Source organism: Loxodonta africana, chromosome 1 (genome assembly GCF_030014295.1).
Source record: "Loxodonta africana isolate mLoxAfr1 chromosome 1, mLoxAfr1.hap2, whole genome shotgun sequence".
Lineage (NCBI taxonomy): Eukaryota > Metazoa > Chordata > Mammalia > Proboscidea > Elephantidae > Loxodonta > Loxodonta africana.
The window spans coordinates 21,519,368-21,546,994 of record NC_087342.1 but is presented as its reverse complement, the minus strand read 5'-3'; the positions used below and the strand labels follow the sequence as shown (position 1 = coordinate 21,546,994).

The 27,627-nt window shown below is 40.3% G+C and overlaps 1 protein-coding gene across 1 annotated transcript in view; it reads right to left on the bottom strand.

Moving 5' to 3' along the window:
* ATP13A4 (ATPase 13A4) overlaps window positions 1-27,031 on the bottom strand; it is a 93,547-nt gene extending 66,516 nt beyond the window's left edge. Inside the window, exons 1-7 of the mRNA XM_064279854.1 lie at window positions 27,008-27,031; window positions 22,093-22,266; window positions 10,753-10,899; window positions 6,630-6,700; window positions 6,457-6,537; window positions 4,830-4,899; window positions 3,105-3,239 (exon numbers count right to left, since the gene is read on the bottom strand). Of these exons, the coding sequence (XP_064135924.1) occupies window positions 3,105-3,239; window positions 4,830-4,899; window positions 6,457-6,537; window positions 6,630-6,700; window positions 10,753-10,899; window positions 22,093-22,266; window positions 27,008-27,031 (702 nt within the window). The remainder of the gene's footprint in view (window positions 1-3,104; window positions 3,240-4,829; window positions 4,900-6,456; window positions 6,538-6,629; window positions 6,701-10,752; window positions 10,900-22,092; window positions 22,267-27,007) is intronic.
* Between the last annotated feature and the right edge of the window lie 596 nt (window positions 27,032-27,627).

Here is a 27,627-nt window from a genome sequence, read left to right as displayed (position 1 = left end):
ATTTAGTGTGTTTGTTTTTGTATTCTAATTTTATCATCTAAGATATTCTGTAAATTGCCTACCTTCAAATCGCTTACAAATCTGATCAATATATCCTAAGAATAATTAATGTAATATGATAAGGTCAAAGGCAGTGTGCTATACCATTAAATCATTTGCTTATTCATTCATGTATTCACTCAACAAACTTGGATTGAGCAACTTTTATGTGCCAAATACTATCCTAAGAGATGGGGATAGAATGGTCAACACAACAGATGTGGTTCTTGCCATCAAGGAATTTATATCCTATGGGAAAAATCCATGGTAATCGGATAATCGCACACATAAATGTGTAGTAACAATCAGCGATAAGGAGTCATAAGGGTGAGGGCAGATCATGGAGATGAAGAGAAAGATATTCTAGGCGACATGTCTAAATGCTCTGAGGCTGGAAGAGTAGGCTTCAAGAAAGAAGCTTGTTTGGCTTTGGTTTGTTTGTTAGACCAGTGTGGCTGGAGGGCAGGAAGCAAGGGAGAGGGGAAGTGAAACAAGGAAGGGAGATAGGCAAGGCGAGCATTTACGGGTACAAGCAGAGTAGTGGTTCTCAAAGCATGGTCTGAGGATTCCTGGGGGTTCCTGAGAAACTTTCAGTCCAAGAAGTTAAAACTCTTTTCATAATAATAGTCCAACATCAATTATTTTTTCAATCTCATTTCTTCACAAGTATACAGTGAAGTTTTCAGAAACTAAATAATTTGATAAGATGATAATAACATATGATAATGCAACAGACTGAATGCAGAAGCAGCCCAGCTGTCTTCTATTAAGTCCGACATTAGATTTAAAAAATTTTAACATAATGCCATTCTTCTCTCTAAATTATTTTCATTTCCAAAAACATAGTAAAAATATATTTATGTTAACATGTAATAAGGTTTTATTGTAATTTTTAAATGAATTAGTAGATATTTTATAATTCTACGTTTAAATTAATTTTATGTTTAAATTTGTAATATGATAAATATTGACAGATATGACCCACAAGAGCAAAAGCTCTTTGGGGTTCTTAACGATTTTTAAGAGTATAATGGTCTCTGGAGACTAAAAACTTGAGAACTTCTCCGGTGGCATAGTGGCTAAGAGCTCAGGCTGCTAATCAAAGGTTGGCAGTTCGAATCCACCAGCTGCTCCTTGGAAGCCCTATGGGCAATTCTACTCTGTCCTGTCAGGGTCACTATGAGTCAGAATCCACTCAGATGTACTCGACAACAATGAGTTGGTTGGCTGAGATAGATGTTAAAGATTAGGATGAGATTTGGAACTTTATTGTAAGAGCAATGGAAAGACTTCAAAACATTTTGGTGGTAAGAGCATGAGAGTCATCAGTATCAGTCTGGCATTTTAAAACCATGGCTCAACCTGCTGTATGGAGACTGCACTGAAGGAAGGCAAGAGTGGGTACACAGTGACCAGATGGGAGGCTATTGCCAGTCGAGAGATGCTGTTAACTTGGACCACAATAGGGTAAGGATGGGAAAAAGTGAATATTGTAAGAGATATTTAAGAGAGAAAATCCACAGGATTGGACTTAGTACATAGAAAGCAGCTTTAAAAAAAAGTTTCTAGGATGACAGTAAGATTTCTGGCTTGAACACCTGAATGGACAATTTCATCTGTTTCCAAGTCAGGAAAGACCGAAAAGGCAGATTTGGGAGAAGAGTACTTGGGTTCTGTATTGACTGTGTTAAGTTTAAGATACTTTTTAGACATGAAGGTAGGTATATCAAACAGATTGTCCAATCTATAAGCCTGGAATCAAAAAAAGATATATGGACTTGAGATATATATAAATTTGGAAGCCATTACCATATGCCTTTGGAAACAATTGGTATATGTAGCAGTAAAAACAATGAAAAATCTCTCTGTATATTCATATGAAAAGATTCTCAAGGTATGCCATTAATTAAAAAAAAAAAGCCAATTAGAAAATAATGTAATTATGCTACCTTTTGCATACGAAAGAAAAATAAAATCTGTATATTTGTATTTGCTTATATTTGCCTTAAAAAATGACAGAGCAGGGCAGGGCTATGAATCAGAATTGTCTTGACGGCACTGGGTTTGGTTTTCTTGGTTTGGGCAGGGCAGGAGGGGGGTCATTTGGTAGCTGGAGGTTGAAAGTTGAGCAAATTCTTGTCCTGTGACTTCCATCTTCTTTGCAAAATCAGTGGTGAGATTATTTGCTGAGTTAGAGGCAAAGCAGGACATAGGAAGATGGGTACCTCTCAGAACTTAGAGATTTGAAACCATAATCTCAGTGAATGGAAGAGCACTTTGACCAGAGAAGTACCAAAGTCTTGTCCAGATGAAGTTGGCATTCATGGATTTAGAATGAATCAACCGTTCTGTTCTACGTGATTTTTCTTTTCCCAGCAGCACCCAGCTTCCCTGGTGTAGGCATATAGAAAGCCAAGAGTTGGGTTGGGTGTAGTCAGATGAGTACCAATCAAACATAAAGGCCAAAGGAGCTACTTATTCAACGGAGACTCTCCCACCTTCCACCCCTCTTGCACAATTTTCAAAGTACATCACTATTTTCTGCCTATGTTTTTTCACTTATTAGCAGTGTATAAACATTTGTATATTCTTCTGGCCAATCACCCTCAGATAACATAAAAAAAGAGAGAAGGAATAAATAACTCAGAAGCTTAGGAGGTGGGATGGGGAGGAAGGGAAACAGCTAACACATCTGTAGCATCAGCTATAATCTAAGCATTGTGCTTAGAACTTACAAACTTGGTCTCATTTAATATAGAATGGGTAATGGCTATTTCCTGATTCCCCTTCTATCCAAAACTCAACGAAGTCAATACTACTCTCTTTCTAAGGAGCCCTGGTAGCGCAAAAATTAAGCCCTGGGTTCCTAACTGAAATGTCGGTGGTTTGAACCCACCAGCTGCTCCACAGAAGACCTAATGATCTGTTCCCACAAAGATTACAGCCTTGGAAACCCTATGGGGCAGTTGTACTCTGTCCTATAGGGTCACTATGAGTCAGAATCAACTCTATGGCACACAACAGCAAACAATCTCTGAATGCATAGAATTGATGGAAAAACTCACCTCTCTGAGATCATATACAGTCAGTGCTATAGAAACGATGGACATGAGTATAATGGCAAAGGCATATTCCTTATAGTCTTCACTAAACCACAAACAGACGCTGAAGAGTTGAAATATGTAAAATGGATTTAGAACCTGTTGGCAGACACAAAAGCAGGAAGACAAGAAAAATATTTAGGCTTCATATTTAGTTATCCACTGACTTGTTTTTTTCCATAACCATCTCCATAACATTAATCATCCTACACAATAACCTTATTCTCCTTATTATTATATTTATTCAGCAAATCCCATGTTCCAGACACTACGTAAGCAACTTTGCTGCATTTGTTCGCTTAACTCCCATAATTGTCTTATTAACCAGAAATTACTACTTATATCCATTATAAAGATGAAGGTACGGAGCCTTAGATCTTGAATAACTTGCCCAAAGCCACACTGCTGAGACTTTACAGAGCCAAGCTTTAACCCAGACAATCTGACCCCAGAGCACTTCCTTTGAATCACTGCGGCACTTTGTAGTTTACAAAGTAGTGTCTCATGTATCATCATATTGACCACCACGACCATTCCATAAGGAGTAGACGTTAATATCGTCTCCATTTTATATTTACTGGCCTTCAGAGGGTAAAGTTAAATTAAGGTTTACAACAGTAAAATGCCTTCTCATCAATTGTTCTTCTCTATGGCATAATAGCTGCCATATTTGAAGCTATTAAAGTACTTTAGATGAATGGATGTGTTGAAGACTACATTTTCTGGTATGTAAAGAGCTGAGCTAAAAAGTGCTCTCTTGAAATTGTACACCTAGAACAATGTGGGAGAGAGTAGATATTAATTCCAATAGTTGTAGTTCTGCTTTGGTCAAAAACTTTTTGTGCCCTTACTCAAATTGCCTGTAGTTGGCCTCCAACTTTCTAAAGCAAGAATGGCAACCCTTGGCTCTGGTTAAGGGAAAAAACACACAGAAACTTTTCCTATCAGTTTGCCTCACTTTCTTTCATGCCTGAAAGCTTGCTGGGAATATTGAGAAAGAACCTTGAGTTTGCTAAGCTTTTTCTCAAGACAAAGAAGGGTAAGGGTAGAAAACAGAGGAAGATCCCAAATACAGCTGTGTGGCTACAGTTCGATAATAAACACTGTAAAATGCAAAATGATAAGCCCAATGATAGAATCAAAGTGGAAGATTTCAGTTTTGGAAATGATGATCAAGTCCTCCTTCCCCACCCCAGTGAAGGACAAATCGTGTTGAGATTAACGTAATTAATAAGGCCAAACAGGGGGATTTTTTTTGTGTGATGTTGGATACTGAGGAAATTGTATATGTTGCCCATTAGGAAAGGACTGAGTTTATTATTATTATTTTAGTTTTGCAAAGTTGAAACAGGTTAAGCAGCATAATGAGAGAATAAAAGAAAGAGAGGGAAAGGAAGGGAAGAAGGGAGGAAGGAAAGAAAGAAGGGAGAGAAGGAGAGAGGAAGGAAGGAAGGAAATGTGTTCATTCAGTCATTAAATAAGTAGACACATGAGCTTTGTGACATTGTTTCGGGCAATGTGTGCAAAAGAGGGTCTCCAAGAAAAAGAACAGAAAAGAGATACGAGAAAAAGGCTCTTGGTTTTTTTTGTTTTTGTTTTATTAACAACTAACACTCTTGCTTATTTATAATCAAGCTTCTCTATTTTTCTATCTAGCCAAACAGGTCACCAAGAGAAAATACTGGTTACCTCCTTGATGAGTAGTTTCCAAATTGGTGTGATTTCAACATCAATAGTATTAGGCCCACATATTAACCTCCTATGGGGAGAGATCACAGATCATTTAGTCACTGATAATAAAAATGAAACTCATTTTCTCACCTATTTAAAAAAAAAAAAGATCTAGTCCATGTTCATTTCCTCACCTGTGGGATCAACGTAAGCCTTCCTCCTTTTGTAACATTCACTTCTTTCTCAAAATAACTGGGAACCCCAGGTACAAAAACAGTAAACATAATCGGATTGTTTCTATTGAACTAGGCTCTCCTCCAGGTCTAAATATTTCCCTGATGGTAATGAAAACCCTATGGATAACAATGGTTCAATCCCGTTGTGCATGGGTGGCCACAAGTAGGGGACCAACTGGACAGCAGCTAACCACAGCAATCCAGGTATTTAATATTACCCGTTGACTCATTCAGGTAGTTTCAGGGTTGGTAGTTTCTCAGCTGTGTCTCTCCTTAACACTGGCTCCATGGAAGTGAGATGGAGGGATCATTAAGAGAGAACCATTTTGCTCATGAGGAAATACTGTACTTTACTACATATACTCAGAAGTTCTGGGAAGCTGAAGTTTTTTCTTTTTTTTTTTTTAATATGGATGAAAAGTCTTGGGTTCTCAAAAATAACTCTACATATAGAATTATACAATCCTCTGAATGAAGAGACTCAGAATTATTTTGCTGTTGAGAACACCAGCTACTCTCTCTGTGCCTACTCAAGTCAAGTAGTTTGGCTGAATGTATTACAGCAGTGCTTATCAAAATTTAACGTTCATACAGATAACTTAGGTTATTAAAACTTAGGTTGTTAAAACTAATATTCAGATTAAATAGGGGTGGGGTGTGGTCTGAGATTCTGCGTTTCTGACAAGCTCCCAAGTGGTGCTGATACTACAAGTTTCTATGAGTCTTCAATGTAGCAGAATTGGGCAGAGGAGAAGGAAATCATAGAAATTCAGGACCAGTCAGGGCTTTTTAGACTCCTCTCCCTTTTTTTAGAATTGGGAAACTAAGGCCCAGGAAGTAGAAGATACTTGCTCGAAGACACATAGTGAATAGTGACAGACTCTTAGCATCCAATCCAGTGCCCTTCTTAAATCTTGCTCCTCTGCCCCACAACTGATTTGGAATTGAAGAGCTGCCTGTCCTTCATGACCTTCTGATGCTTCGCAATCATTTTTTATCTCTTTTATCATGCTATAGTACATATTTCCTGGTTACAATCAAAACCGGCTCAAGGTTAGTCTGATAAAAACCTTGAGAGGCATTATGAACAGTAAGAAGGACACAGAACCTACAGTTAGAAGGCATGGAACTCTGTTCTTACTCAGTATTCATAACTTCTCAGCTGCGTGACCTTGTCTAGGCTGCTAAGCCACCTTGGCTGGTGGTGACATCTGCTCTACTTCCCCCACAAGGCTGCTCTGAAGATGAAGTGAGATGATGTATGGGAATGGAATTTATTTTAATAACACTACACAGAGCATCACAATGTTTTCTAGTCTTAACCAGTTAAGACAACCATTTACTGGACTCTCTATTTGGCTAATGGATAACAGCACTTTTGAGCTGGTATGGACAATGATGCATTGTACCTAATCTCTTGTTCTTCTTTTGTTAGACCTGATCCGAATTTTAGGTGTATCTTGGCAGAAGTGAGCCAGTCTTCCAAAGAGCTAAAATAATAATCACAAGAAGGACATCTTTAGCAATAATATTTTTGAGATAACTGTTCTGTTCCTTGGTTGCAACGGCTGAAAGAACTTACCCAATTTTCTGGAACCGTCCTTCAAAGTTGTCCCAAACATATCTTATTTTCTGCACCTTTATGCATCTCACCTGCGAAAAAAAGAGTACTAAGTTTGAGGATCTGAGAATACCCAACAACATCATGGTTAAAGAAACACTTAGGGAAGAAGCAAAAATAGCGCCCAGCTATACTGACTTGAGGTTTTATCCTTTCCTATCCTATCCTTTCCTACTGAACAAATGGCATTCTTTATTAGAAATCATCATTCTATTAACATTGATTTTGGGTCTACTATAGAGAAAATTATAACTAAAACCCAGTTCCTGCATTCCACCACTTTACCATTTAAGGAAACCGAAAAACCAACCCGTTGCTGTTGAGTCGATTCCGACTCGTAGCAACCCTATAGGACAGAGTAGAACTGCCCCATAGGGTTTCCAAGAAGCAGCTGGTGGATTCCAACTCCCAACCTTTTGATTAGCAACCGAGCTCTTAACCACTGTGCCACCAGGGCTCCAACATCTAAGAAGGAAAAAAATATATTTTCAGAAAAAAAAATTCTATATGGTATACAGTCAAATATAATGTGTCAAAGAAATAGTGGCACAACGGCTAAGTGCTTGGCGGCTAACTGAAAGGTCAGCGGTTCAAACCCACCCAGCGGCTGAGAGAGGAGAGGTTATTCCAAGAAAATGCATGAGGATGTCAGCTGTGGAAAGGAAAGAAAGGGTTAATGTTTATGACAATTGTGCCTTCTTGCTTCTGGCTTCTTTACCCAACTTTATATACCCTTCTGAATTTCCACAAGCTGGTGACCTAACTAACTAAGAAGAGAAACAGTGAGACCGCAATATTGCTAAGGAGCAATGGTTATTACTACCCGTTGGAAAAAATACAAATGCCTGGGTTCTGCCCATAAAAGATTCTGATTTAATTTTCTGGGGTGCAGTCTGGATGGATATAAGCATTTTTATACATTTCCCCAGAGAATTCTAATGTGCAGCCAAAGTTGAGGAGTATTGTTCAAGGCTTCATTTTATAGCTTTTCTGTTATTTGCATCCTTGAGAAATTCAATTCAATTTCTCTGCATCTCAGTTTTCCCTTGTGCAAATTGAGGCAATTGAACCATGTTATTTCTAAATTCCACTTCAGCTCTTCTAAATATGCTCTTTGCATGTGAATACTATAGTCAGTATAACCACTTGATAAATGCTGAAGCTGGAAGTGTCTATAACTGGTACATAGTAAGTGGTCAATACATTTTTTTATTAAATAAATGAATGAATGCTTTCTTAAATCACATGCCAACTAGAAATACATCTTAAACCCCTAAACTCCAAGACTTGAGTTACCACTAATAAGTGTCAACCCTTCTCAATCAGTACAAATGCATACACACCCACACAGACATTTATAGTTGCCAAGGTAAAATGTTCAATGCTGTATCTATTTTTTATTTACAGAATGAATCTATTTCAATGAGATTGGCTGCAAAATAACTTTGATTAAATAAATCATATTTTCTAATCGATTTCCTGTATAAAATTGGAGTGTATTGCCTCCTGGGAATGATTCTTCTTTCACAAGCTGCAAGCTAGAGAGAGGTAAGGAAAGTACTAGAAACTGACCAGCCCCTGTGTGTTAGCCATCATGGCACATCTTGGAACCTGAAGTGTCTTACACTACAATTCACTTCCCTTTTCAGTATTACCTGTGATTTAGCAAAAAGAGTGGAGTGGGGTCGCAGCTAATGTTTATTGAACACTTTGAGGCTTTTCACACAGTGTCGTTAGCCTTTTTAATGGTCCTGTAGTAGGGCAGGTATTGTGTTCATCTTCATCTTGCACCTGACACTCTTTTGATTAAGTAACTTGCCCAGGATCACACCTATTAAGAAGCAAGGCTGGAATTTGAACCCAAGCCCATCTGATTCCAAAGTCCAAGGTCTCCCAAAAGATAGGATATTCAAGCTAGTCTCAGAAGAAGGTCTGAAAATCCCTTAACGTCAAGGATTGAAATTATAGAAAGTAAAGGCGGCCTACTTTATTAATTCCATAAGTTCAAAAATCTGTGTTCAAAAAAATGTTTAAGGACAAACTGTGGTAGAATGTGAGGCCCCTGCTCTGTCAGAGAACTTAGACCAAGAGTCTGTGAAACCACAAAATAGACACAAAACATCAGCAGGTGAAAGCAGCAAGAAGAGGAACAAAGAGGTTACTGATAAACGTTATCTCAGACCAGTAAAGGGAAAATTCCATTATCGCCTGACAATTTCTGAGGACATTTCTTGCCAGAGCGAGAAGAATGACTCCATCATAGACTTTTAGTCATCTTTGAGATGCCCCAGCAGGAAACATACTCTGCCTGGAATTTGTCTGCTTCCTTCATCACCTTTCAAGGCCCTATAAGACAGAGTAGAACTGTCCCATAAGTTTTCCAAGGAGCGGCTGGTGGATTTGAACTGCTGGTCTTTTGGTTAGCAGCCTGAGCTCTTAACCGCTGTGCCACCAGGGCTCCGACAAGAGGATATTAGGGATAATATATGGAAGGGGTGGAGTTTATTTGCCCCAGTTCCTGGAACTTCAAACCAGGAAATAATAATTAAGAAATTAGGAATCTGCCGTGGGGTGAATTTCGAGTTCCAACAAGAAATGAAGACAGGGAAGACAGGGGATGGAGGAAGCTTCCTGATTCCGAGTAGTCTGAGTATTCTGAGTAAAAATCAGGAAGCTTCCTCCATCCCCTGTCTTCCCTCTCTTCATTTCCTGTTGGAACTCCATCTGAGAGCATCCTGCTGAACAAGTTAAGCACTGGGTTTCAGATCTGTATGCAATTCATTGTCCTTACAGTCTCCTTTTAGCCTACATTTGCAAACTTGTAGTCCTTTGCGGTGGTCTCCAAACTCCCCTTAAATGGCCCTGAATAGTGGTCATCTTGGCAGTACTGCTATTCTTGTTACTGGCAACAGTGGCTGAGCCCAGAGCGTCTCCCCCAAACCCTACTGAAAAGTGTTTTTACAAATCACCTTCACGTTCATCCTCCCATTTTAGGTTCACAATAGCCCTGAGAAGCAGGGGTTCTTAGTCTCTTTTCCTAGCTAAAGAAACCAAGGCTCAGAGAGGCAGTAACTAGCCAAAACTCCCTATTTCATAAGTTGGAAAATGAAGCCATCTAGCCTGTGTGCCAGCTCTTTCCATTTCCAGACCCCTGCCCCTTCCTTGAGTTTTCTTTGTTAATTTGATTATTTCTTCCTTTGTATGTTTGTCCATTTCTTTGATGCTCTAGCTCTAACAGGCTTTCCAGGCAAAAATAATTCAGGCCATGTCCATAGGTTGCTTTGGGACACCCGCCTCTCAGGCGAATGGCCACCTAAACAGATTCGGCGAGCAAATAGTCTGAGGTGGTTGACTGCATCTGCTTCTGTTTATTTTGGCAGTTAGAAAAATCGGGTAGTAATAACTGACAACAGAGGAACTACTCAACAATTGAATTTTATTGATTTAAAAAAAATTGATCTTGAGCTTATAAAAATCCATTTAAACAGCTGTCTACATATCTATAAATGCAAGAGAAAACATTCGGTCTGTAAAACGTGTTTTTACCATGTATATGTTAACTAGGCATAATTCAAGTACTATTAATTTAACATGGTAAGGAGAGAGTAACGCAAATATTGAATTATAGAATTCAGAATCAGCCCATTTTGTGGACAGAAGCAAATTCTCTAGCATATTCCCAGATGACTACTTGTACTGTAAGATTAACCTGTGGCACAGATTATGATATAGGGCAGGATGCTATTAATATGTATTGAGCATCTACTATGTGCCTGGCACTATATTCCATAATTTACTTAATTTTATCAATTCATATTAGAGTTAGGTATTCTCATCATCATTTTATAGATGGGAAAACTGAGGCTCAGCAGAGTTAAGTAACTAATCCAAGGTTGCACAGTATAGAAGGATAAAGCTACGATTTGAGCTGAGCTATGGCTGGCTTCAAAGTTCATACTCATTATAAGAGCGTAGGCTGTTGATTGAAGATTGGCACAGTGGAAGACCTGAATTTAACCTTATATTTGAGGGGGGAAACTGATTAAATTTCTCTGGCATCATCGGCAGCCATGACTTTACTTACCTTTAGGTCTGGCTTTCTTATGGCTCTATTTACGATGTACTCCTCATCTGTAATGAGAGGATGATCAGGAGTGAGACCAAATGCGCTGTTGAATGCCGACAGGTAGATCCATATTACCTTTTTCCAGGAGTAAGTTTGGAATTCATCCTGAAGAAACAGACACCAAAACCCCCGTGAAGTTAAGAGAAGCCATCAGGCTAAAACGCACCCTGAAATACATCATCTTAATGTAGTTCTGCAAGTTTATGGAGTTAGCGAACATTCTAGACAGAATCACACACCTCTGAGAGTTGGTAGACACACAGCCTTGAAGGAAAAAGGCTTGTCATCATTTGCTGCGGAATCTGGATGTGAATATGAGGCCCTGACACATATAATGAAGCTCAGGAGAGGGGAGACACATTCTCAGATAAGGATCAGTTTTCCCTATTACCCTCCAGCCAGATACAAAATTTTACAGGGGAAAAAGGAACTTTCAAGGGTTTCTGCGGGTCTCCAAAGGTGAAGAAACCAAGTCAATTAAACCACCCACGTCTTTCGAGGCTCAAATTAAATTCTATCTCCTCCATAACAGCCCCTTTAACACTTTCCAACCAGGAAAAAAAAAAGAGAGAAAACTGTCTCTTTGCAACCAGCAAACATTTTACCTGACCCTCTCTTGTGCCCCTTATCACTTTCTACTTTGTATTCGTTCTCTTAGTTCTTCTAGACTATCTGGATGGAAGGGGCTATGTTTTAGTGTTCCTTATGTTTCCATCAATGTGGGGGCACTGTGACCTGTTCGGTGAGAGAGCCTGGTGAATGGATGAAAAAAGCACTACATGCAGGAACTCGACTTGCCAAAAGGTAATTGTCAAGATGTTATCACAGGCAGGATTGAAGAAGGTATCTTCGTCCATGACCATGATTGAAACTGCTTCACTTTGCAGTTGACTGGTGACTTCATTCCAGCACAGAATGGAGGGAACAAAGCACTGGAATGAGTAACAGGTACCACAACGATCTCTTAGAAACCGCCGTAATAACAGTAGTCGTTATTATCTAAATAGGGACATGCTACACATAAAACCCCCCTGGATGCCTGGAAAACCTCAGGAGCTAAGAAATTCAGCAAGAGAAGTTAAGCCTGGCAAGTAATTTGAAGGTTAGGCAATAAAGCTTGGAGCTGTCTCTGCTGTGTCCACATTTTCCCTAACAGTGTTCAAGCTAAGCAGAGAGGAGAAGATACAGTATTCACTGTGTTTCTTACATTGATTCTCCTCAAGAGAAGCCCACCTCCTTGCCTGTGCTCCTGCTGTCTCCTTAGCCTGCAATTACCAGCCATTTCTCTCTTCTCTCTCTACATCCTCGTGAGGCTACTTCCTAGCCTGCCTTCAGTGTCCAGCCCAAAGGCCACTTCTGGCAACTCTCCCTAATTTCTCTGGGTGTCCGTTTTCTCCCCTAAACAAATCAAGGTACTGAAGATTCTTACCACATTCTATCTCACTGCATTGCCCTTTGCCTGTCCACCTTATCACTTCCTCTTGGACTGTGGGTAGGGAACATGTCTGATTCATATCTGTACTTCCACCAGGCCTAGCACAGATTCTGAAAGAAAGAGAGAGAGTGGGAAGAAGAGGGAGAAGAAGAAGCAGAAGAAAGGAAGTAAAAGGGAAAAAAAGGGGAAAGGAAGGGAAGGGAAGAAGAAAAAACTTAACAGAAATTTGAAAGTTAATGAATTAATTTTTAAAATCAGTGAAATTGACTATTAACCTCATTAAAAAAAAAAAAGATGGCTAAATCAAATTAAAAATTTGCATGAAGTTACCTTCAAAGCCTAAGAATGAGCTAAGAAGGCTAAATTTCTGCCAGCTGAGCCGCTGATATGTTCCAGGCACGGTAGGTTGGGTACCCGGTTTCCTAGGACAGACTTTGACATAGCTCTGCATTGTGTAACTTTGTCTTTGACTTCATCAAAGGGGCTCTGTTGTCAAAAGAACTTTGAGCTATTAATAGCAACAACAGTAATAACTAGGATTTATTGAGTACCTACTATGTTCTAAAGGTGCACTGGCTGTGCAGTGGTTAAGATGCTTGGCTGCTAAACGAAATGTCGGAAGTTTGAATCCATCAGCCGCTCTGTAGGAGAAAGATGTAACAGCCTGCTTCCATAGAGATTTATAGCAGGGAATATGCTTCCCAAAATTAAGCTGTCACCCTCTGGTCCAGCATCACAGGAAACAGACCTCTAGGCTGTGATACCCAAAAAGGGAAAGACAACTTGGGACATTGGAGCTCCCAAGTTCTCAAATGCAGTCAATCCAGTGTACTGCCTACATGTCTTTGTCTTAATGAGTATTAAAGACTAAAACCCACCCGTATGCCTCCATCTTATTTTAGTCTGTATCATCACTCAATTAAAGGTGCCTGGATATATGTGCCTTTCAGCCCATCTCCTGCCATTCCCTTTATTCCCAAGTCTTCTAACTCATTATTCTGTATAACACAAAGTAGAATCCTACAGGCAAGATAAAAGACACCCCAGTGAGAGAACCACTTTTCTTATACTAATGTAGTGACCCTGACTTTTTGCTTGTTTATTGTCTCATTAAGGAGGCTGCAAACATCTTTATTTTTTCAAGAAAATCGCCCAACTTTTAAGACCAAAAATACAGCAAGAAAATGGAGGCGAAATATGGCAAAGCAAAGTGGTCCTTTTCGGCAGCAGCATCAAAGTTCTCTCAGTTTTCAATTTGGTGTTATCTAATAACGGAAACCCCGGTGGCGTAGTGGTTAAGTGCTACAGCTGCTAACCAAGAGGTCGGCAGTTCAAATCCGCCAGATGCTCCTTGGAAACTCTATGGGGTAGTTCTACTCTGTCCCATAGGGTCGCTAGGAGTCAGAATCGACTCGACGACAGTGGGTTTGGTTTGTTTTTTTTAATAACGGAAACAGCACAGGCTTGAGACCTGAGCTCAAATCCCAGCCCGAAAACATTTCAACTCTCCGTGTATAATTTTATTTATCTGTCAGGTGGGAATAATCATACCACATCTTATGGATTCTTGAAGGACTAATGCAATAATAATACATAACGCACCTGGTCCAAGGTCTTGCTCATGACCAAAAAAAAAAAAAAGCCATGACCAGGGTGCAACAAATGCCACTTTGTGTATAGCTCTGCGTCTCATTTTTCACAGCAAGTTGTTCTCGAGATCTTTCTGTAAATCAGAACTTACTTGCCTTTTGAGGAAGCTTTAGAATCTCTGAGAGTCTCTGTATTTGTTTTTCTTTCTGGAAAATGAGCATCTTTAACTAGAAATGGCTTCTTCCACTGGAGTTTGTTTCCCAGCTCCCTTCCAAGCAGTTAATGGTCTGTAAAATACTTAAATGAGGCAGAGGAGCTACCATTTTAAATAATTGCCTTGTAAATTTTTTTTTTTTTTTTTTTAATGCGAAGAATCTAAACTGTTTGCTTGGCAAATCTCTAGATTTTTTTATGCCTCGAGTTTCATAGAGCAGGCTATACCTGCTCTTCATCATGAGAATTAACCCAATCAGTCCTTGAATTCTGAAAGAGAAGGATTTAAATAATTCAAGGACGCATTTCAAAGAGGTGAAGGTACATCAAGGATCCACGTTGGACCTGGACAGAAAAATAGAGGAAGAAATCTGGGTTTTTTTTTTTATTGCCTGTGGTCTCGTACTTTCTGAACCTGGAAAAGTCAGACCAGGGTTTATATTTAAGTGGAGCAAGTGGTCTTTGCTTATCTTCTTCCAACCTTGGGCTTTAAGCACTGCAGCCCTTGGAATGTAAAGCAGTGTAACAGTCACTTTAAGTTCAAGGAAATGTCATGACGTCTCCTTTTGTAAGAGCTTCACTACACACACAAAAATGTGCTTCTGAGCTTGCCTTAAAGCGAAAAAAGGAACCCGTTGCAAAGTTCCAAAGAGACATTAAGAAGTCAGCACTTTCTGCTTAGTGACGGATACATTGCAAGGCTAAAAGATTCGACTCATGCTGGGGTGAAGTACTTAGAGGATTATGGAGAAAGAAATAATAACTTAGGTTTTTCAGGCTCTTTGTGAAACACTGTGCTACCTTTATAGATACAAAGCGTCTGAAAAACCATCTCCAAATACTTTGCCAAAAATACTATTCTTTCCATATTTAAGTATCTTTTCCTTTTTTGCTTTCTCTTTCTCCCTCTCTGTCAGACTCATTGATGCTCTTGACACCCTGACCCCATATTTCCATGACACTTAGCTGGAAAAAAATTGGCATTAGCTAGGATTTAGTTGTAAGACATATAAAGTTCCAGGCTTTGGAGAAATCTTACACTACTTATTTTCTCAGGGCTCCCAGGACATGTTGTCTGTTGACAAAAAAAAAAAAAAAAGCAATAAAGTTATATGATGTAGGCTGTCTTCACTTTATACAAAAAAAAAAAAAAGACTCAGCAGCAACTTTAAAGTTAGATGAGAAACTTAGATGAGTTTAAGTCCGTGGTGGTGAAACAATTTGGAAAAGGATGGCAAGAATGTTCGCATAACTGGAAGGGTATAATCAGTGCCGCTGAATCGTACATGTAGAAATTGTTGAAATTGTGGATGACTGTGTATATTCTCACCAATAAATAAATACATATCTCAGCGTGCATTTTGGGGGACAATGGTATTTTTAGGGGGTGTGTGATTTTTTTTTTCCTCCAAGGGGAGAAGAGTAGTGGATTAGCTGGCTGGTTGTCTAAAACATCTGGAGACGCAGTGTGTAGTAAGAAGTTAATCAGTGCTCATTGGATGCCTACATTCCAGGCATGGTTCTCATCTCCACAGGTTACCCATATCACCTCATTTAGACCTCAAAACAATGAGGTAGGTACTGTTATTATTCCCACTTAACAGAAGAGGAAATGGAGGCAGAGGGTGGTTATGTAACTTGCCCATAGCTATACAAGAGTAGCCCTGGGGATCAAACCCAGGTAGTCAGGTTCCAGCCTCTACTCTCAAACTGCTTTACAACACTGTCTCCGTAGAGACTGATCACTGGGCAGGGAGGACGAGCTCTAGCTCCAATTGTGAGGATGGTGCAGGACCAGGCAGTGTTTCCTTCTGTTGTACACAGGCTCACTGTGAATCAGAACTGACTCAATGGCACCTAACAACAACAACAAGCTTCTCCTCTAGCCTTTAGGGTTGCTGCTGAGTTCTTGTTTTGTTTTTACTGCTTATACAACTGTAGGCCCCTAATATGCCTCCAGCTGAAAAAGGAACCAAAAAAAAAAAAAAAAAACTCTAAGTGTACAAATACTTTGTAAACTGTAAATCACAATATCAAAGGCCCTGTGCTTCCAACTGAAAAATGGACTCCCCCCCCAAAAATCTCTAAGTGTGCAAATACTTTGCAAACTGTAAATCACAATATCAGTGGCCCTGTATTATAAAGGACAATGGCCTCAGAAGGACCTGTCTTAACAAAGAACCATTTCTTAGTGGGTTAGCCCAGAGAATCTCAGGGAAGTTTGGCTGAATGGCTAGTGAAAAAACAGGTTGAAGTGGAGTGTGGGGGAGTGGGGTTTGGGAAGATGAAGTGTGCACCTAAAGGGAATAGGTACCTAAAAGAAAAGGTACTTTCTCAACTAGGGCATTTTTCTTTAGCCACTTTGTAATGAAGTGCTGGTGGGAATGGAGACCATTTATGAGATATTCAATTCAATTCAATTCATTTAATTGAATTAAACAAATTTTGAGCACCTGCTGCATGCCTGTGGGCTAGGTGCTATGGGGGATGAAAAATAAGCCATGGTCACTGCCTTTCAAAAAACACTCCAAACTCACTGCTGTCGAGTTGATTCCAACTCATTGCGGCCCTATAGGACAGAGTAGAACTGCCTCATAGGGTTTCCAGGGAGCATCTGGGTGATATGAACTGCTGACCTTTTGGTTAGCAGCCATAGCTCATAACCACTACTCATGATAACCATGTACCTTTTCCAGGCAGCATGTATAAATAGTCGTATTTTTGCATTTATTTGTGTAATGATTGGATGAACTCCATGAGATCAAGGACCCTGGTTTTACTAATTGTGATACCCCACCCCCATGTGCTACATAGCTTGTTCTCACCCTATTTATGACATGACGGGGGGGAGATCAGGAGGGGAGAAGGGAAGGAGGAAGGGAGCAAGCTCCTGGCTCTGATGCTCACTACATTGCAATGTAATTTTTTCTCTCTGTTTCCTCGTCTGTAAAAATGGAAAATAGCGAATATTTTCCAGGGTTGTCATAAGAATTAAATGAAATGATCAATGAGATACTATTTCATAACTGTAAAGTCAATGGCATTTTAATACAAGGCAGATGGTGGAAAGCATTATAGCAGTGAGAGATGAAAACACAGAGCTAAAAGAGGATAGGTGATTAGTTCCCTTTGGAAGTGGAACAGAGGACAGAGCAACAAAGACTTAATAGAGAAGGAGGTGTATGGCTGAGGAATAAAAAAAACCAAAACCAGACCCACTGCCATCAAGTCGATTCTGACTCATAGCTACCCTATAGGTCAGGGTAGAACTGCCCCATAGAGTTTCCAAGGAGCACCTGGAGGATTCGAACTGCCTACCTTTTGGTTAGCAGCGGTAGCACTTAACCACTACGCCATCAGGGTTTCTATGGCTGAGAAATAGGTCAGTTTTAATAAGCAGAACTAGAACACCTACTTTCTGTATTTGCATTGTAGAGTGTGTGTGTGTGTGTGTGTGTGTGTGTGTATTAACCCATTGCCATCGAATCAATGCCTACTCATGGTGGCTCTATAGGACAGAGTAGAACTGCCCCATAGGGTTTCCAAGGCTGTAATCTTTATGGAAGCAGATTGCCATCTCTTTCTCCTGAGGCTTGGTTGGTGGGTTTGAACCGCTCATCTTTTGGTTAGCATCCAAGCACTTAATCACTGTGCCATGAGGGCTCCTTGTGTGTGTGTGTGTGTGTGTGTGTGTGTATATATGTGTGTGTGTGTGTGTGTGTGTATGTGTGTGTGTGTGTATGTGTATATATATATAAAAAAATATATACATATATATATGTATTTCTCTACCAGATTTGCATCCGCTTTGTTCATACCTTATGCCCAGTGCCAATGACAAAGTCTGGCGCATTGGTGCTCAATAAATACCTACTGAATGGATGAATAAATGAAAGTATGCATGGAGGGGGAAAGGAATATCAGAGGAAATCTCATGGATAAAAGCATGGACAAAAGAGAGTGTCTGGTTCACTTAGAAAAGGGTGCCGATGGGGGAGCCCTGGCCTTCCAGACACCAAGGCAGAGGGGAGGAGAAGGGTTACCTAAGGATCCAGAAAACACAAATGGTGCTAACTGATGAAAATGTTGGTGGACTTGGGAATTTAGATGCCACTTGCATGGCTGATTCGCCAAATTTCTGTTTTCAAACTAAAGCCCCAAGCACTGACGTCTTTGGAAATTATGGAAACCAAGGCTTCAAACCGGTTCATTTCAGTTCCAAGCCCTGCTGGGAATTTGCAGATCTCACAAGTCCCCAGCTGATGCTAATGTTGCTGGTTAGGGACCAATTCTGAGAACCACTGGTAGCACAATGGTTCTCAGAATTTATTATACAGAAGAATCACCTGGGGGCCTTGTCAAAATGTAGATTCTGATTCAGTATATCTGGGGCAGAAATGCAAATTCTCAGAGGGGTTTGAACCAGTTCAAACCGTTCTGAAGTCCTCAGTGAAACAGAAGGGAAAGTGCTCCTTGTAAAAACATCAAAATGAAATGCCTGAGTCAGCCCTAATAACTGATCATCATAAAGCTCTCCTCTGCGTATCACGGGTCTTGGACAGCATGTGACATCCAATGACAGTGAAGGCAAAATGTGTTTGTAACTGTAATAAAGATGGAAGTTACGGAAATCATCAAGAGTGTCTGAATTCAAAACACCAATGAATGCAAATCATGTTATTTGCATAGAAATGTAGCATCGTTTAGATAGTGGTTAAAATTCAGAAGTAGATGAATATAATGAATTAAATGCCATTTTTTAAATTACAAAATAAAAATGTAGTGACTCTTATCTTTTGGAAAAATCTCCTACCTAGAAGTGCTGATAGAAGAAGAGGAACTGAATATAAATGGGGTACTGAAGACTTGCAATACGCCATGGCCTTTGTTTTTAATATTAAGAAATGACTCCCTAATCAGTATCTGCGATAATGATCTGTAATCTTACCAGAGTAAGATCGATGATAAACATCAAGCACTGATTTTTTAATAACACGAAGAAAAGATATACAACACATTTTCAGGTAGGAGTCATCCAGTCCTCCTTAATGGGAAGTTGTTACAGTCCAGCTATTGTAAAGTAATTCAAATAAAATCTTTTGAAGGTGTCATTTTAATGCAAATAACCTAGCAGAAGACTTTTAAACCATTGATGCCCAAAGCTTATTTTTACCTAGGGCTCAGATAGGAGGAATGTTGGAAATAATTGTGTTCTTGTCTGATGACATAGAGGCTAATTTAGAATCTCGTTTATTTGGAGAGTCTTTGGCATAGCAAATCCATTTTATATGACAGGGGAGAGCAGGCAATTAAAATTAAAGTTGAAATCAAGAAGAAAAAGGCAAGCTGGAAACTGGTTTAGACTTCTCTGATTTGCCAGGGAGGGGCAGTAGACTGGGGGAGGGCCTTAGCAGGCTTGCAAAGATGCAAAGAAAGAGGCAGGACAATGCCACTCAGCTCCCTAAGGCACCAACACTTTTTTGAGTCTTTCCAGTACATGTCCAGTTGCAGAGCTGACCATATACAACTAGGAGGCTTCACCTGGGTGGGTATGGATGAATGCTCGGGATTCCCAACCATTGGATACCTTCTCAGATGTCTCCTGTCCTGGAAGGGAATGTCAATAAAGGGGGAAGACGTCATCCAGACAAACAGACCATTGTATATGTATATGGTTATACAGCAGTGAACCCTGTGTATAACCAGTCTTTGGAGCTGCTTGAGCAATAACACACAGAAGCATTCCAAATGGTCTTTGCTAAAGCATTCTACAGTTTGCAAATGACTTTTACATATGCAACATAGATTCATCCTCACACCAGCCCCAAGTACTATCCCTGCCCTAGAGATACACTCAGACTATATGGCATCGTGATTAAGAGCTATAGCTGCTAACCAAAACGTTGGCAGTTTGAATTCACCAGCCACTCCTTGGAAACTCTATGGGGCAGTGCTACTCTGTCCTATAGGGTCACTGTGAGTCAGAATCAACTCGACCACAGAGAGTTTGGTTTGGTTTGGTTTGGCTTTGCAACATTTTACTAAATCTAGATCATTTCCCCAAGATCATATTGGCTGAGCCATAAAGCAAATGTCCAGGCCTCTCCCAAGGACCAAGTGATCAAGTAAGTTCAAAATGTGAGTGATGACAGCGTTTCTCAAGATGTGGCCCCTTACCAGAAACATTAACATCACCTGGAAAGATGTTAAATTTGCAAATTCTTGGGACCCAATCCACATTGAATAAATCAGAAACACTGGGGATGGGGCCCAGCAGTCTGCATTTCAGTAAGCCCTCCGGATGCTTCTGATGCTGACTAAAGTTGAGACCCTCTAGTCTAAGTATGGTGCTCTAGTGGCACAGTGGTTAAGAGCTCAGGCTGCTAACCGACAAGTCAGCAGTTTGAATCTACCAGGCACTCCTTGGAAACCCTATGGGGCAGTTCTACTCTGTCGTATAAGGTCTCTACAAACTGGAATCGACTCAAAGGCAACAGGTTTGGTTTTTCTGTTAGTCTAAGTACAGTTCAACAGGAACAGCTCTGCACTAGAAGCTAGGATAGTTGGGATTTAGTCCTGATTAAGCCACTCACTCACCTACGAGTTTGGGCAAGTTGTGTCACCTCTCCAGATCCCATTTCCTCACCCTCCAAATGAAGAAGCTGCACTAGGTGAGTGTCAAGTGCTCTTCTCTCCCTTATATTCTGTGAGCCATTTATGAAGTATGAAATGACTCCCTAATCAATATCTGTGATAACGATCTATAATCTTACCAGTATGAGATTGATGATAAATATCAAGCACTGATTTTTTAATAACACGAAGAAAAGATAAACAACACATTTTTAGGTAGGAGTCATCCAGTCCTTCTTAATGGGAAGTTGTTACAGTCCAGCTGTTGTAATAGAATTCAAATAAAATCTTTTGAAGGTGTCATTTTAATGCAAATAACCTAGCAGAAGACTTTTAAACTATTTGAACTATTAAGCAATGGTGTAAGCCGCCCAACATCATCAACATGGCTTCCTTTTGCTCCACCACATTCCCTTGCTGTCCCAAAGTCTTGAAGTTTAGTCTCCAAGTATCTCTAGTTAAATTATAGCTGAACTTGTGAGTAGGTGCCCTGGTATCATCTGTATCATGGTTAACACATCATCTAAGCTCAAGACTAGGACACAGAGAAGGTAGTTCTTGAAGAAACCAGGAATCAGAAATGAGAGGTGGAGCTGACCCAGTGGAGTGAGTCATCAAAAACAAAAAAAAAGCTTCATGCAATTCCCAGTTTTATTGAAGTTGAGCCCTGACCCTGTGTTAGGCCCAAATTCCTATTTGATTTTAGATTAAAATGTGGATTTTTATTTATTTATTGCCAATTTTAAGGCTTGTTGTCTATCCTTTCTTGCTGCATTATACGGAATATTTATCTAGAAGGATTGCTAGACACAACAACATCAGGAGTTTATGTCAGCGTAGAGGGGCAACTACCCAGTACAAAATGGTTGCATTTTTACCTGAGTTTATCTGCAGGATGCTGCACACACCTATCAATAACTGTGGCTCTCTCAGATCAGCAGGGAAAGACAGCATCCTTCCTAGAGGCGAGATTTCCCATCTCCTTCCTTCTCTTCTCTTCCTCCAGAGCCACTCCGATAGGGGGGGATAGGCATGGATAAGGCAGGATTGGGGGGGGGAGGGTGAGTATGAATTTTGTAGCCTGAAGCCTGGTTTTAATACTTTTTACTACCTATTACAACCTGTTATTTTTAGCTATCAGCACGGTTATTCCTGGTCTGATTTTAATATATTCAGATTAAGGTAGTTTTTTGCTGTTGTTTTCACAAAGCTCATAGTTTTAAAAGAAAAACCTTGCGAAATAAGTCTTCTTAATCATATCCAATTATACACAAATTATTGAATTCTTGGTAAATGTTAGGCTGCAATGCAGCCTGAGACTGGATTCTCCCTCTGCCACCTACCTTGTACAAATCTCCCCACAGTTACTCCAGAACATGATGTCCAGAAAAAAGAGCTGCCAGGTACAAAACCAGGCACGCACTTACTGTTGTCCTCAGCAACACGACATCTGCCTCTTGCAGGGAACATGGAACACAATGTGCCCATACATGCCAAGCCGGTCTCCAGTAAAACACCAAGGGGAGGAGCCCAAGTGAGAAGATGGATCCAACAAGGCAGAGAGCTTTCCTGCAGCCTTGAGTCCGATAGCCAAATATCTCCTGGGACAGAACCAAAATGATCCCAAATATTGGTTAAGTACAATAAACAGTAAAGGAGAAAAAACTGATTTTAGTGGTAAAACTGAGGGCAGGGAGTGAAGAAGTTGGGGAGGGAAGGGAAGGGTAGATTGAGGGGTTAAGAAGTTAGAGAAGGAATCCTGACAAAAAAATGTAAGGCATTATCCCAGCCCTCCAAATGTCACAGTATAACTGGGTGTCATGGATTGAATTGTGTCCCCTGAAAGCAAGGTGAAAGTCCTAACCTCTGTATCTGTAAATATGATCCTGTTTGGAAATAAGCGTTTTCTTTTGTTAAGTTAATGAGGTCATACCGGCGTAGGGTGGGTCCTAAACCTAATCACTTCTCAGTGTGTCTTACAAAGAGAGCAGAATAGACACAGACAAACACACACAGGAGGAAGACAGATACCATGTGAAGACCTGTCTACAAGCAGAGTAACGCCAAGGATCACCAGCAAGCACCAGAAACTAGGAGAGAGGCTCATAGAAGGAATCGACATGGCTAAGACCCTGATTTGGACTTGAAGCCTCCAAAACTGTGAGCCAATAAATTTCTGTTCTTTAAAGCCACCCACTTGTATATTTTTTGTTATGGCAGCACTAGGTAACTAAGACACTGGAATACTCCATTTCTACACTTTTGAACACCCAGCTAGCCTGTAGCCAATCACTATGCTAGGTGTTCAGATACATTAGTCTATTTAAGTCTCCCAACCACCCACTGAATAAGCTAATGTTATTACCATTTCGTAAATGATGGGAATGAGCTCAGAAAGGCTGAATGACCTGTCCTAGACCATACAGCTAAGATATTCTGCTGCCAAGATTCAAACCCAGAATCTGTAGGCCTCCAACTCTTGAATTTGATCCACAGACTTGACATGATATGACAATGAGCCATGAGGCAGAAGGAGTAGATGAGGGCAGGAAACAATGATCTCTTTGGCTGGGACCAGTGGCCTCATAAGCCGAAGAGACTAGAATCAGCCCTTGAGTTCAAAGTCAGGATTTGGTGAAAGATTTGACCACAGGAGAACAGACAACTAAATGGAATTTTCCTTTGGGAGTTGGGGTAGAGCTGTGCATTCCCATTCTCCTTCATTTTCAGTAAGAAGAGAGTCTTAATCAGGGAGAAAAACCATAGAGACTATTTAGTTTACTTCGACTCATGCTTATTGGGTACCTGCTATGTGCCATGAGGGGATATTAGGCCCTGGAGAATGTAAGTATGAACAAGATATGGTTCCTACCTCTCATAAATTTATTGTCTGGACAACCTTCTTTCCCCCAAATGTCTGAGACAGAGTGAAAAACCACCGCTGAAGTTTATGGTATCAGTCCCATAACCATGTCCCTCAAAACAATCAGTGTATTTAAAACCCATTTTATACTGGATAAAATGCCTAAACTTGAGAGCTAGTAGAGTGTACTGGTTAAAAGTACAGTCTCTAGACCAAGCACTTTGGTTTAAAAACTAGCTCTAACACTTAACATGTACGTGAACTTGGGCTAGTTATTTAAGCCCTTTACACCACAGTTTGTTCATCCATAAAATGGGGCTGGTGATATGCAATGTGCAGATGACATAACCTTGCTTGCTGAAAGTGAGGAGGACTTGAAGCACTTACTGATGAAGATCAAAGACTACAGCTTTCAGTATGGATTGCACCTCAACATAAAGAAAACAAAAATCCTCCCAATTGGACCAATATGCAACATCATGATAAATGGAAAAAGATTAAAGTTGTCAAGAATTTCAATTTACTTGGATCTACGATGAATGCCCATGGAAGCAGCAATCAAGAAATTAAATGATGTATTGCATTGGGCAAATCTGCTGCAAAAGTATTAAAGTATTTTTAAAGTATTAAAAAGCAAAGATGTGACTTTGAGGACTAAGGTGCCCCTGACCCAAGCCATGATATTTTCAATCACCTCACATGCATGGGAAAGCTAGGCAATGAATAACAAAGACTGAAGAGGAATTGTTGCCTTCGAATTATGGTGTTGGCAAAGAATGTTGAATATACCGTGAACTGCCAGGAGAATGAATAAATCTGTCTTGAAAGAAGTATAGCCAGAATGTTCCTTAGAAGTGAGGTTGGCAAGGCTTCGTCTCACATACTTTAGACGTGTTATTAGGAGGAATCAGTCTCTGGAGAAAGACATCATGCTTGGTAAGGTGGAGGGTCAGCGAAAAAGAGGAAGACCCTCAGCAAGATGGATTGACACAGTGGCCGCAAACAATGGGCTCAAGCCTAACAACAATGGTAAGGATGGCACAAGACCCGGCAGTGTTTTGTTCTGTTGTATGTAGGGTCTCTATGAGTCAGAGCCAATTCGACAGCACCTAACAACAACAACATTCCATAGTTTGTTCATCCATAAAATGGGGGTGGTGGTAGAATTCATCTCACTGGGTTGCTGTGAGAATTAAATGAGTTAATCCATCTAAGAGATGGAAGCATTTAAAACTATTGCTGCTGCTGCTACACAATTATTATTTCTTGGCCCCACTTCACCAATAAAGACTGAAATCTTACCACTAGTTTATTGGCGTTTAGATCCAAGAGTCCCCTTTTTCCGGAGTTCTACTCATGCTAGAATTGCTGCATAGGGTAACAAGGGAGGCAGAACATGTAACTTTAGAGCCGCTAGCTTCTCTAGCTCACCTGATAAAGATCACATGAATGGAAAATGTTTTGTGATCACAGCTGAAAGCTGCTTTCATGTGTAATTACTAGGTGTCCTTTCTGTTATTCATAAAACACACATGGGTGAGGATGGCTCTCTTTAGTGTTGTCCACATTGGCATGCCTTTGATGAAATGTTCATATTTTTTCAGAAATACAAGCTCTCGACTGGTTTTGCAAAGTAGGATATCTATCCTGATGTGAAATCTCTTCTGTCCCAAGCTCAAGCTATTGCTTTCCAGATGGAATAGCCTGGAATAGATCTGTTGCCCCTTCATGCTTGCAACAATGCTCTACTGATCCCACACTGAGCAGCGCCCCAACCCAAATCTTCATGTCTGTCCTAAGTCCATTCCACCATCTTTCCCCTGGTGCTTTGCATGTCCTTTGTCATAAGTAAACACTCCAAACTAGCCATTTTATCATCATTAAAAAAAAATTTTTACGCTATACCAAAAAAACCCAAAAAACCTGTTGCTGTCAAGTAGATTCCAACTCATAGCAACCCTATAGGACAGAGTAGAACTGCCCCATAGGATTTCTAAGGAGCGACCAGTGGATTCAAACTGCCAACCTTTCGAGCTCTTAACCACTGCACCACCAGGGCTCCATTCTATGTTAAAGCTTCCTTATATTGCCAGTCAATGAAATTCCCATGTAAACTCTGTTCTACACCACAAATCTCCCTGTTACAGGTGTTTTCTTACAGGCTATGTAATGCAATTCCTCCATAGCTTCCAAAGTGTCTTTGTGTTCATGATCAAAACAAAGTAAACAGGAATTATTATCTTCGTTTTCTAGGTCAGAAAGCTAAAGTTTGAAGTTATTACTGGTAGTAGTAGGTATTATTAGCAACTAAGGAATTATTATTGGTAACAGTAATAGCAGCTAATACTTACTGAGCACTGAAGAGCCCTTTTCTGAGTACCTGACACATACTCTCCCTTTTAGTTTAGAAAGATGAGCTTTCGCAAGCACAAAGTGAATGAGTTATTCAAAACTGGGCCTCTAGTCTGGACCTTTTGGCCCAGGGCTTCATCCACGGTACCACTCTGCTTAGATTTATAAGTGGTTTCCCAGATACAGATGAGGATTTTCTCTCCCTTCTTTCCACACAGGTAAGTTGATGAGATCTTCCAGAATTGGGCTGAGAGTTATCTGGGAGTAGGGAAAGTCAATGGAAGATAATGAGCTGGTAGCTTCTACATAAAAGTTCTTTCTCATTTTGGTTTTCATTTCAGTTCAATGTAACAAGTGTTTATTAAGTGTCTACTGACGTGTGCTAGGCACAGAGGTAAATGAGAGAATGACTCCAGCCTTTTTAGTGGAGAAGAGAAATCCACAAACAGGTAAGTTGAAACAAGGCTAGGACAATGGAAGGGTTACATAGAGGGATGACCATAAGAATTATTATCTACAAGGTACTATTAATAATTACACTGAGACCACAGGGGTAGACCAGAGGTGTCCCAGGCAAGTCAGGAAAATGTCCCCCTGGGTATACCAGTGTTATTCTAAGAGCTTGTCTCAGTGGCTTATGACCCATTATGGGCACATAAATCCATTGGCAAATTTTCTGTGGAAAGGCTAGAATGAGGATCAATAATTGCTTGTTGAAGTGAGTTGAATTAAACTGATTTCAAGTGAATTACATTGTAGAGACTATCAACAGATATTGGGTTTAAAATTGCAAAAGTTATCATGGCAGTGTTTCTTATCACTCTGTAGCAACCTACATCATATGTTTATGGAATGCCTTCCGTGTCCCTAGAAACCCTGGTTGCACAGTGGTTAAGCACTCAGCCGCTAACCAAAAGGTTGGCTGTTTGAACACACCAGTTGCTCTACAGGAGAAAGATGTGGTAGTCTGCTTTCGTAAAGATTTATAGTCTTGGAAACCCTATAGAACAGTTCTACTCTGTCCTATAGGGTGGCCATGAGCCAGAATCATCTCAACAGCAGTGGGTTTGGGTTTTTTTGATTTTTTGTTTCCTTCTATGTCCCTGAATATGCTTGAAGGAACTTACCTTACTACCCTGCACTCCACTCATCCTCACCTTCCAAAAACTGTGATCAGTTAGCCAAAAAGAGAGTTTTGGGAAAAAGTCAAATGAATATTATGCAATAAATAAAGTCATGAAAGAGACTGTGTGCATTATGGAATATGACACTCTCCTTTTCCTTATCCACTATCTGCAGGTTCTTCTCCTCCCTCTGTCCCTGGGCATCTAGATCCTCTGGCTGTCTAAGGCTTAAACTTTGGCTTTCAGGTGTTCAGACCTTCTCTGCTGCCAAAGTCCCTATGCTCAAGAAGTCAACCTGTGCTCCCCAGAGCAATGGTTTAAACTACCTCAGCTAACAGAACCTAGACACATATGCACGAATTTCTTCATAGAGATTCAGGGGGTTCCCAGAGTCAGATAAGGGTTCTAATCTAGAAGGTTAACGAGGAGCAATCGAGACTGCTTTTTCACAGTTTGCCCTCAGTACTTCAGCTATTTACTAGGCCCTCAGTAAATACAGAAGCATGAGAACTAGGGTACCTGGACATGTAGATAAGGGTGGCAACTGGAGAAAGGCAGTAGCTGTCTCCAGAGAAACTTTGAAGAAGGAGGCCATCACCTGGGCACCAAGTCCTGAGACTGGC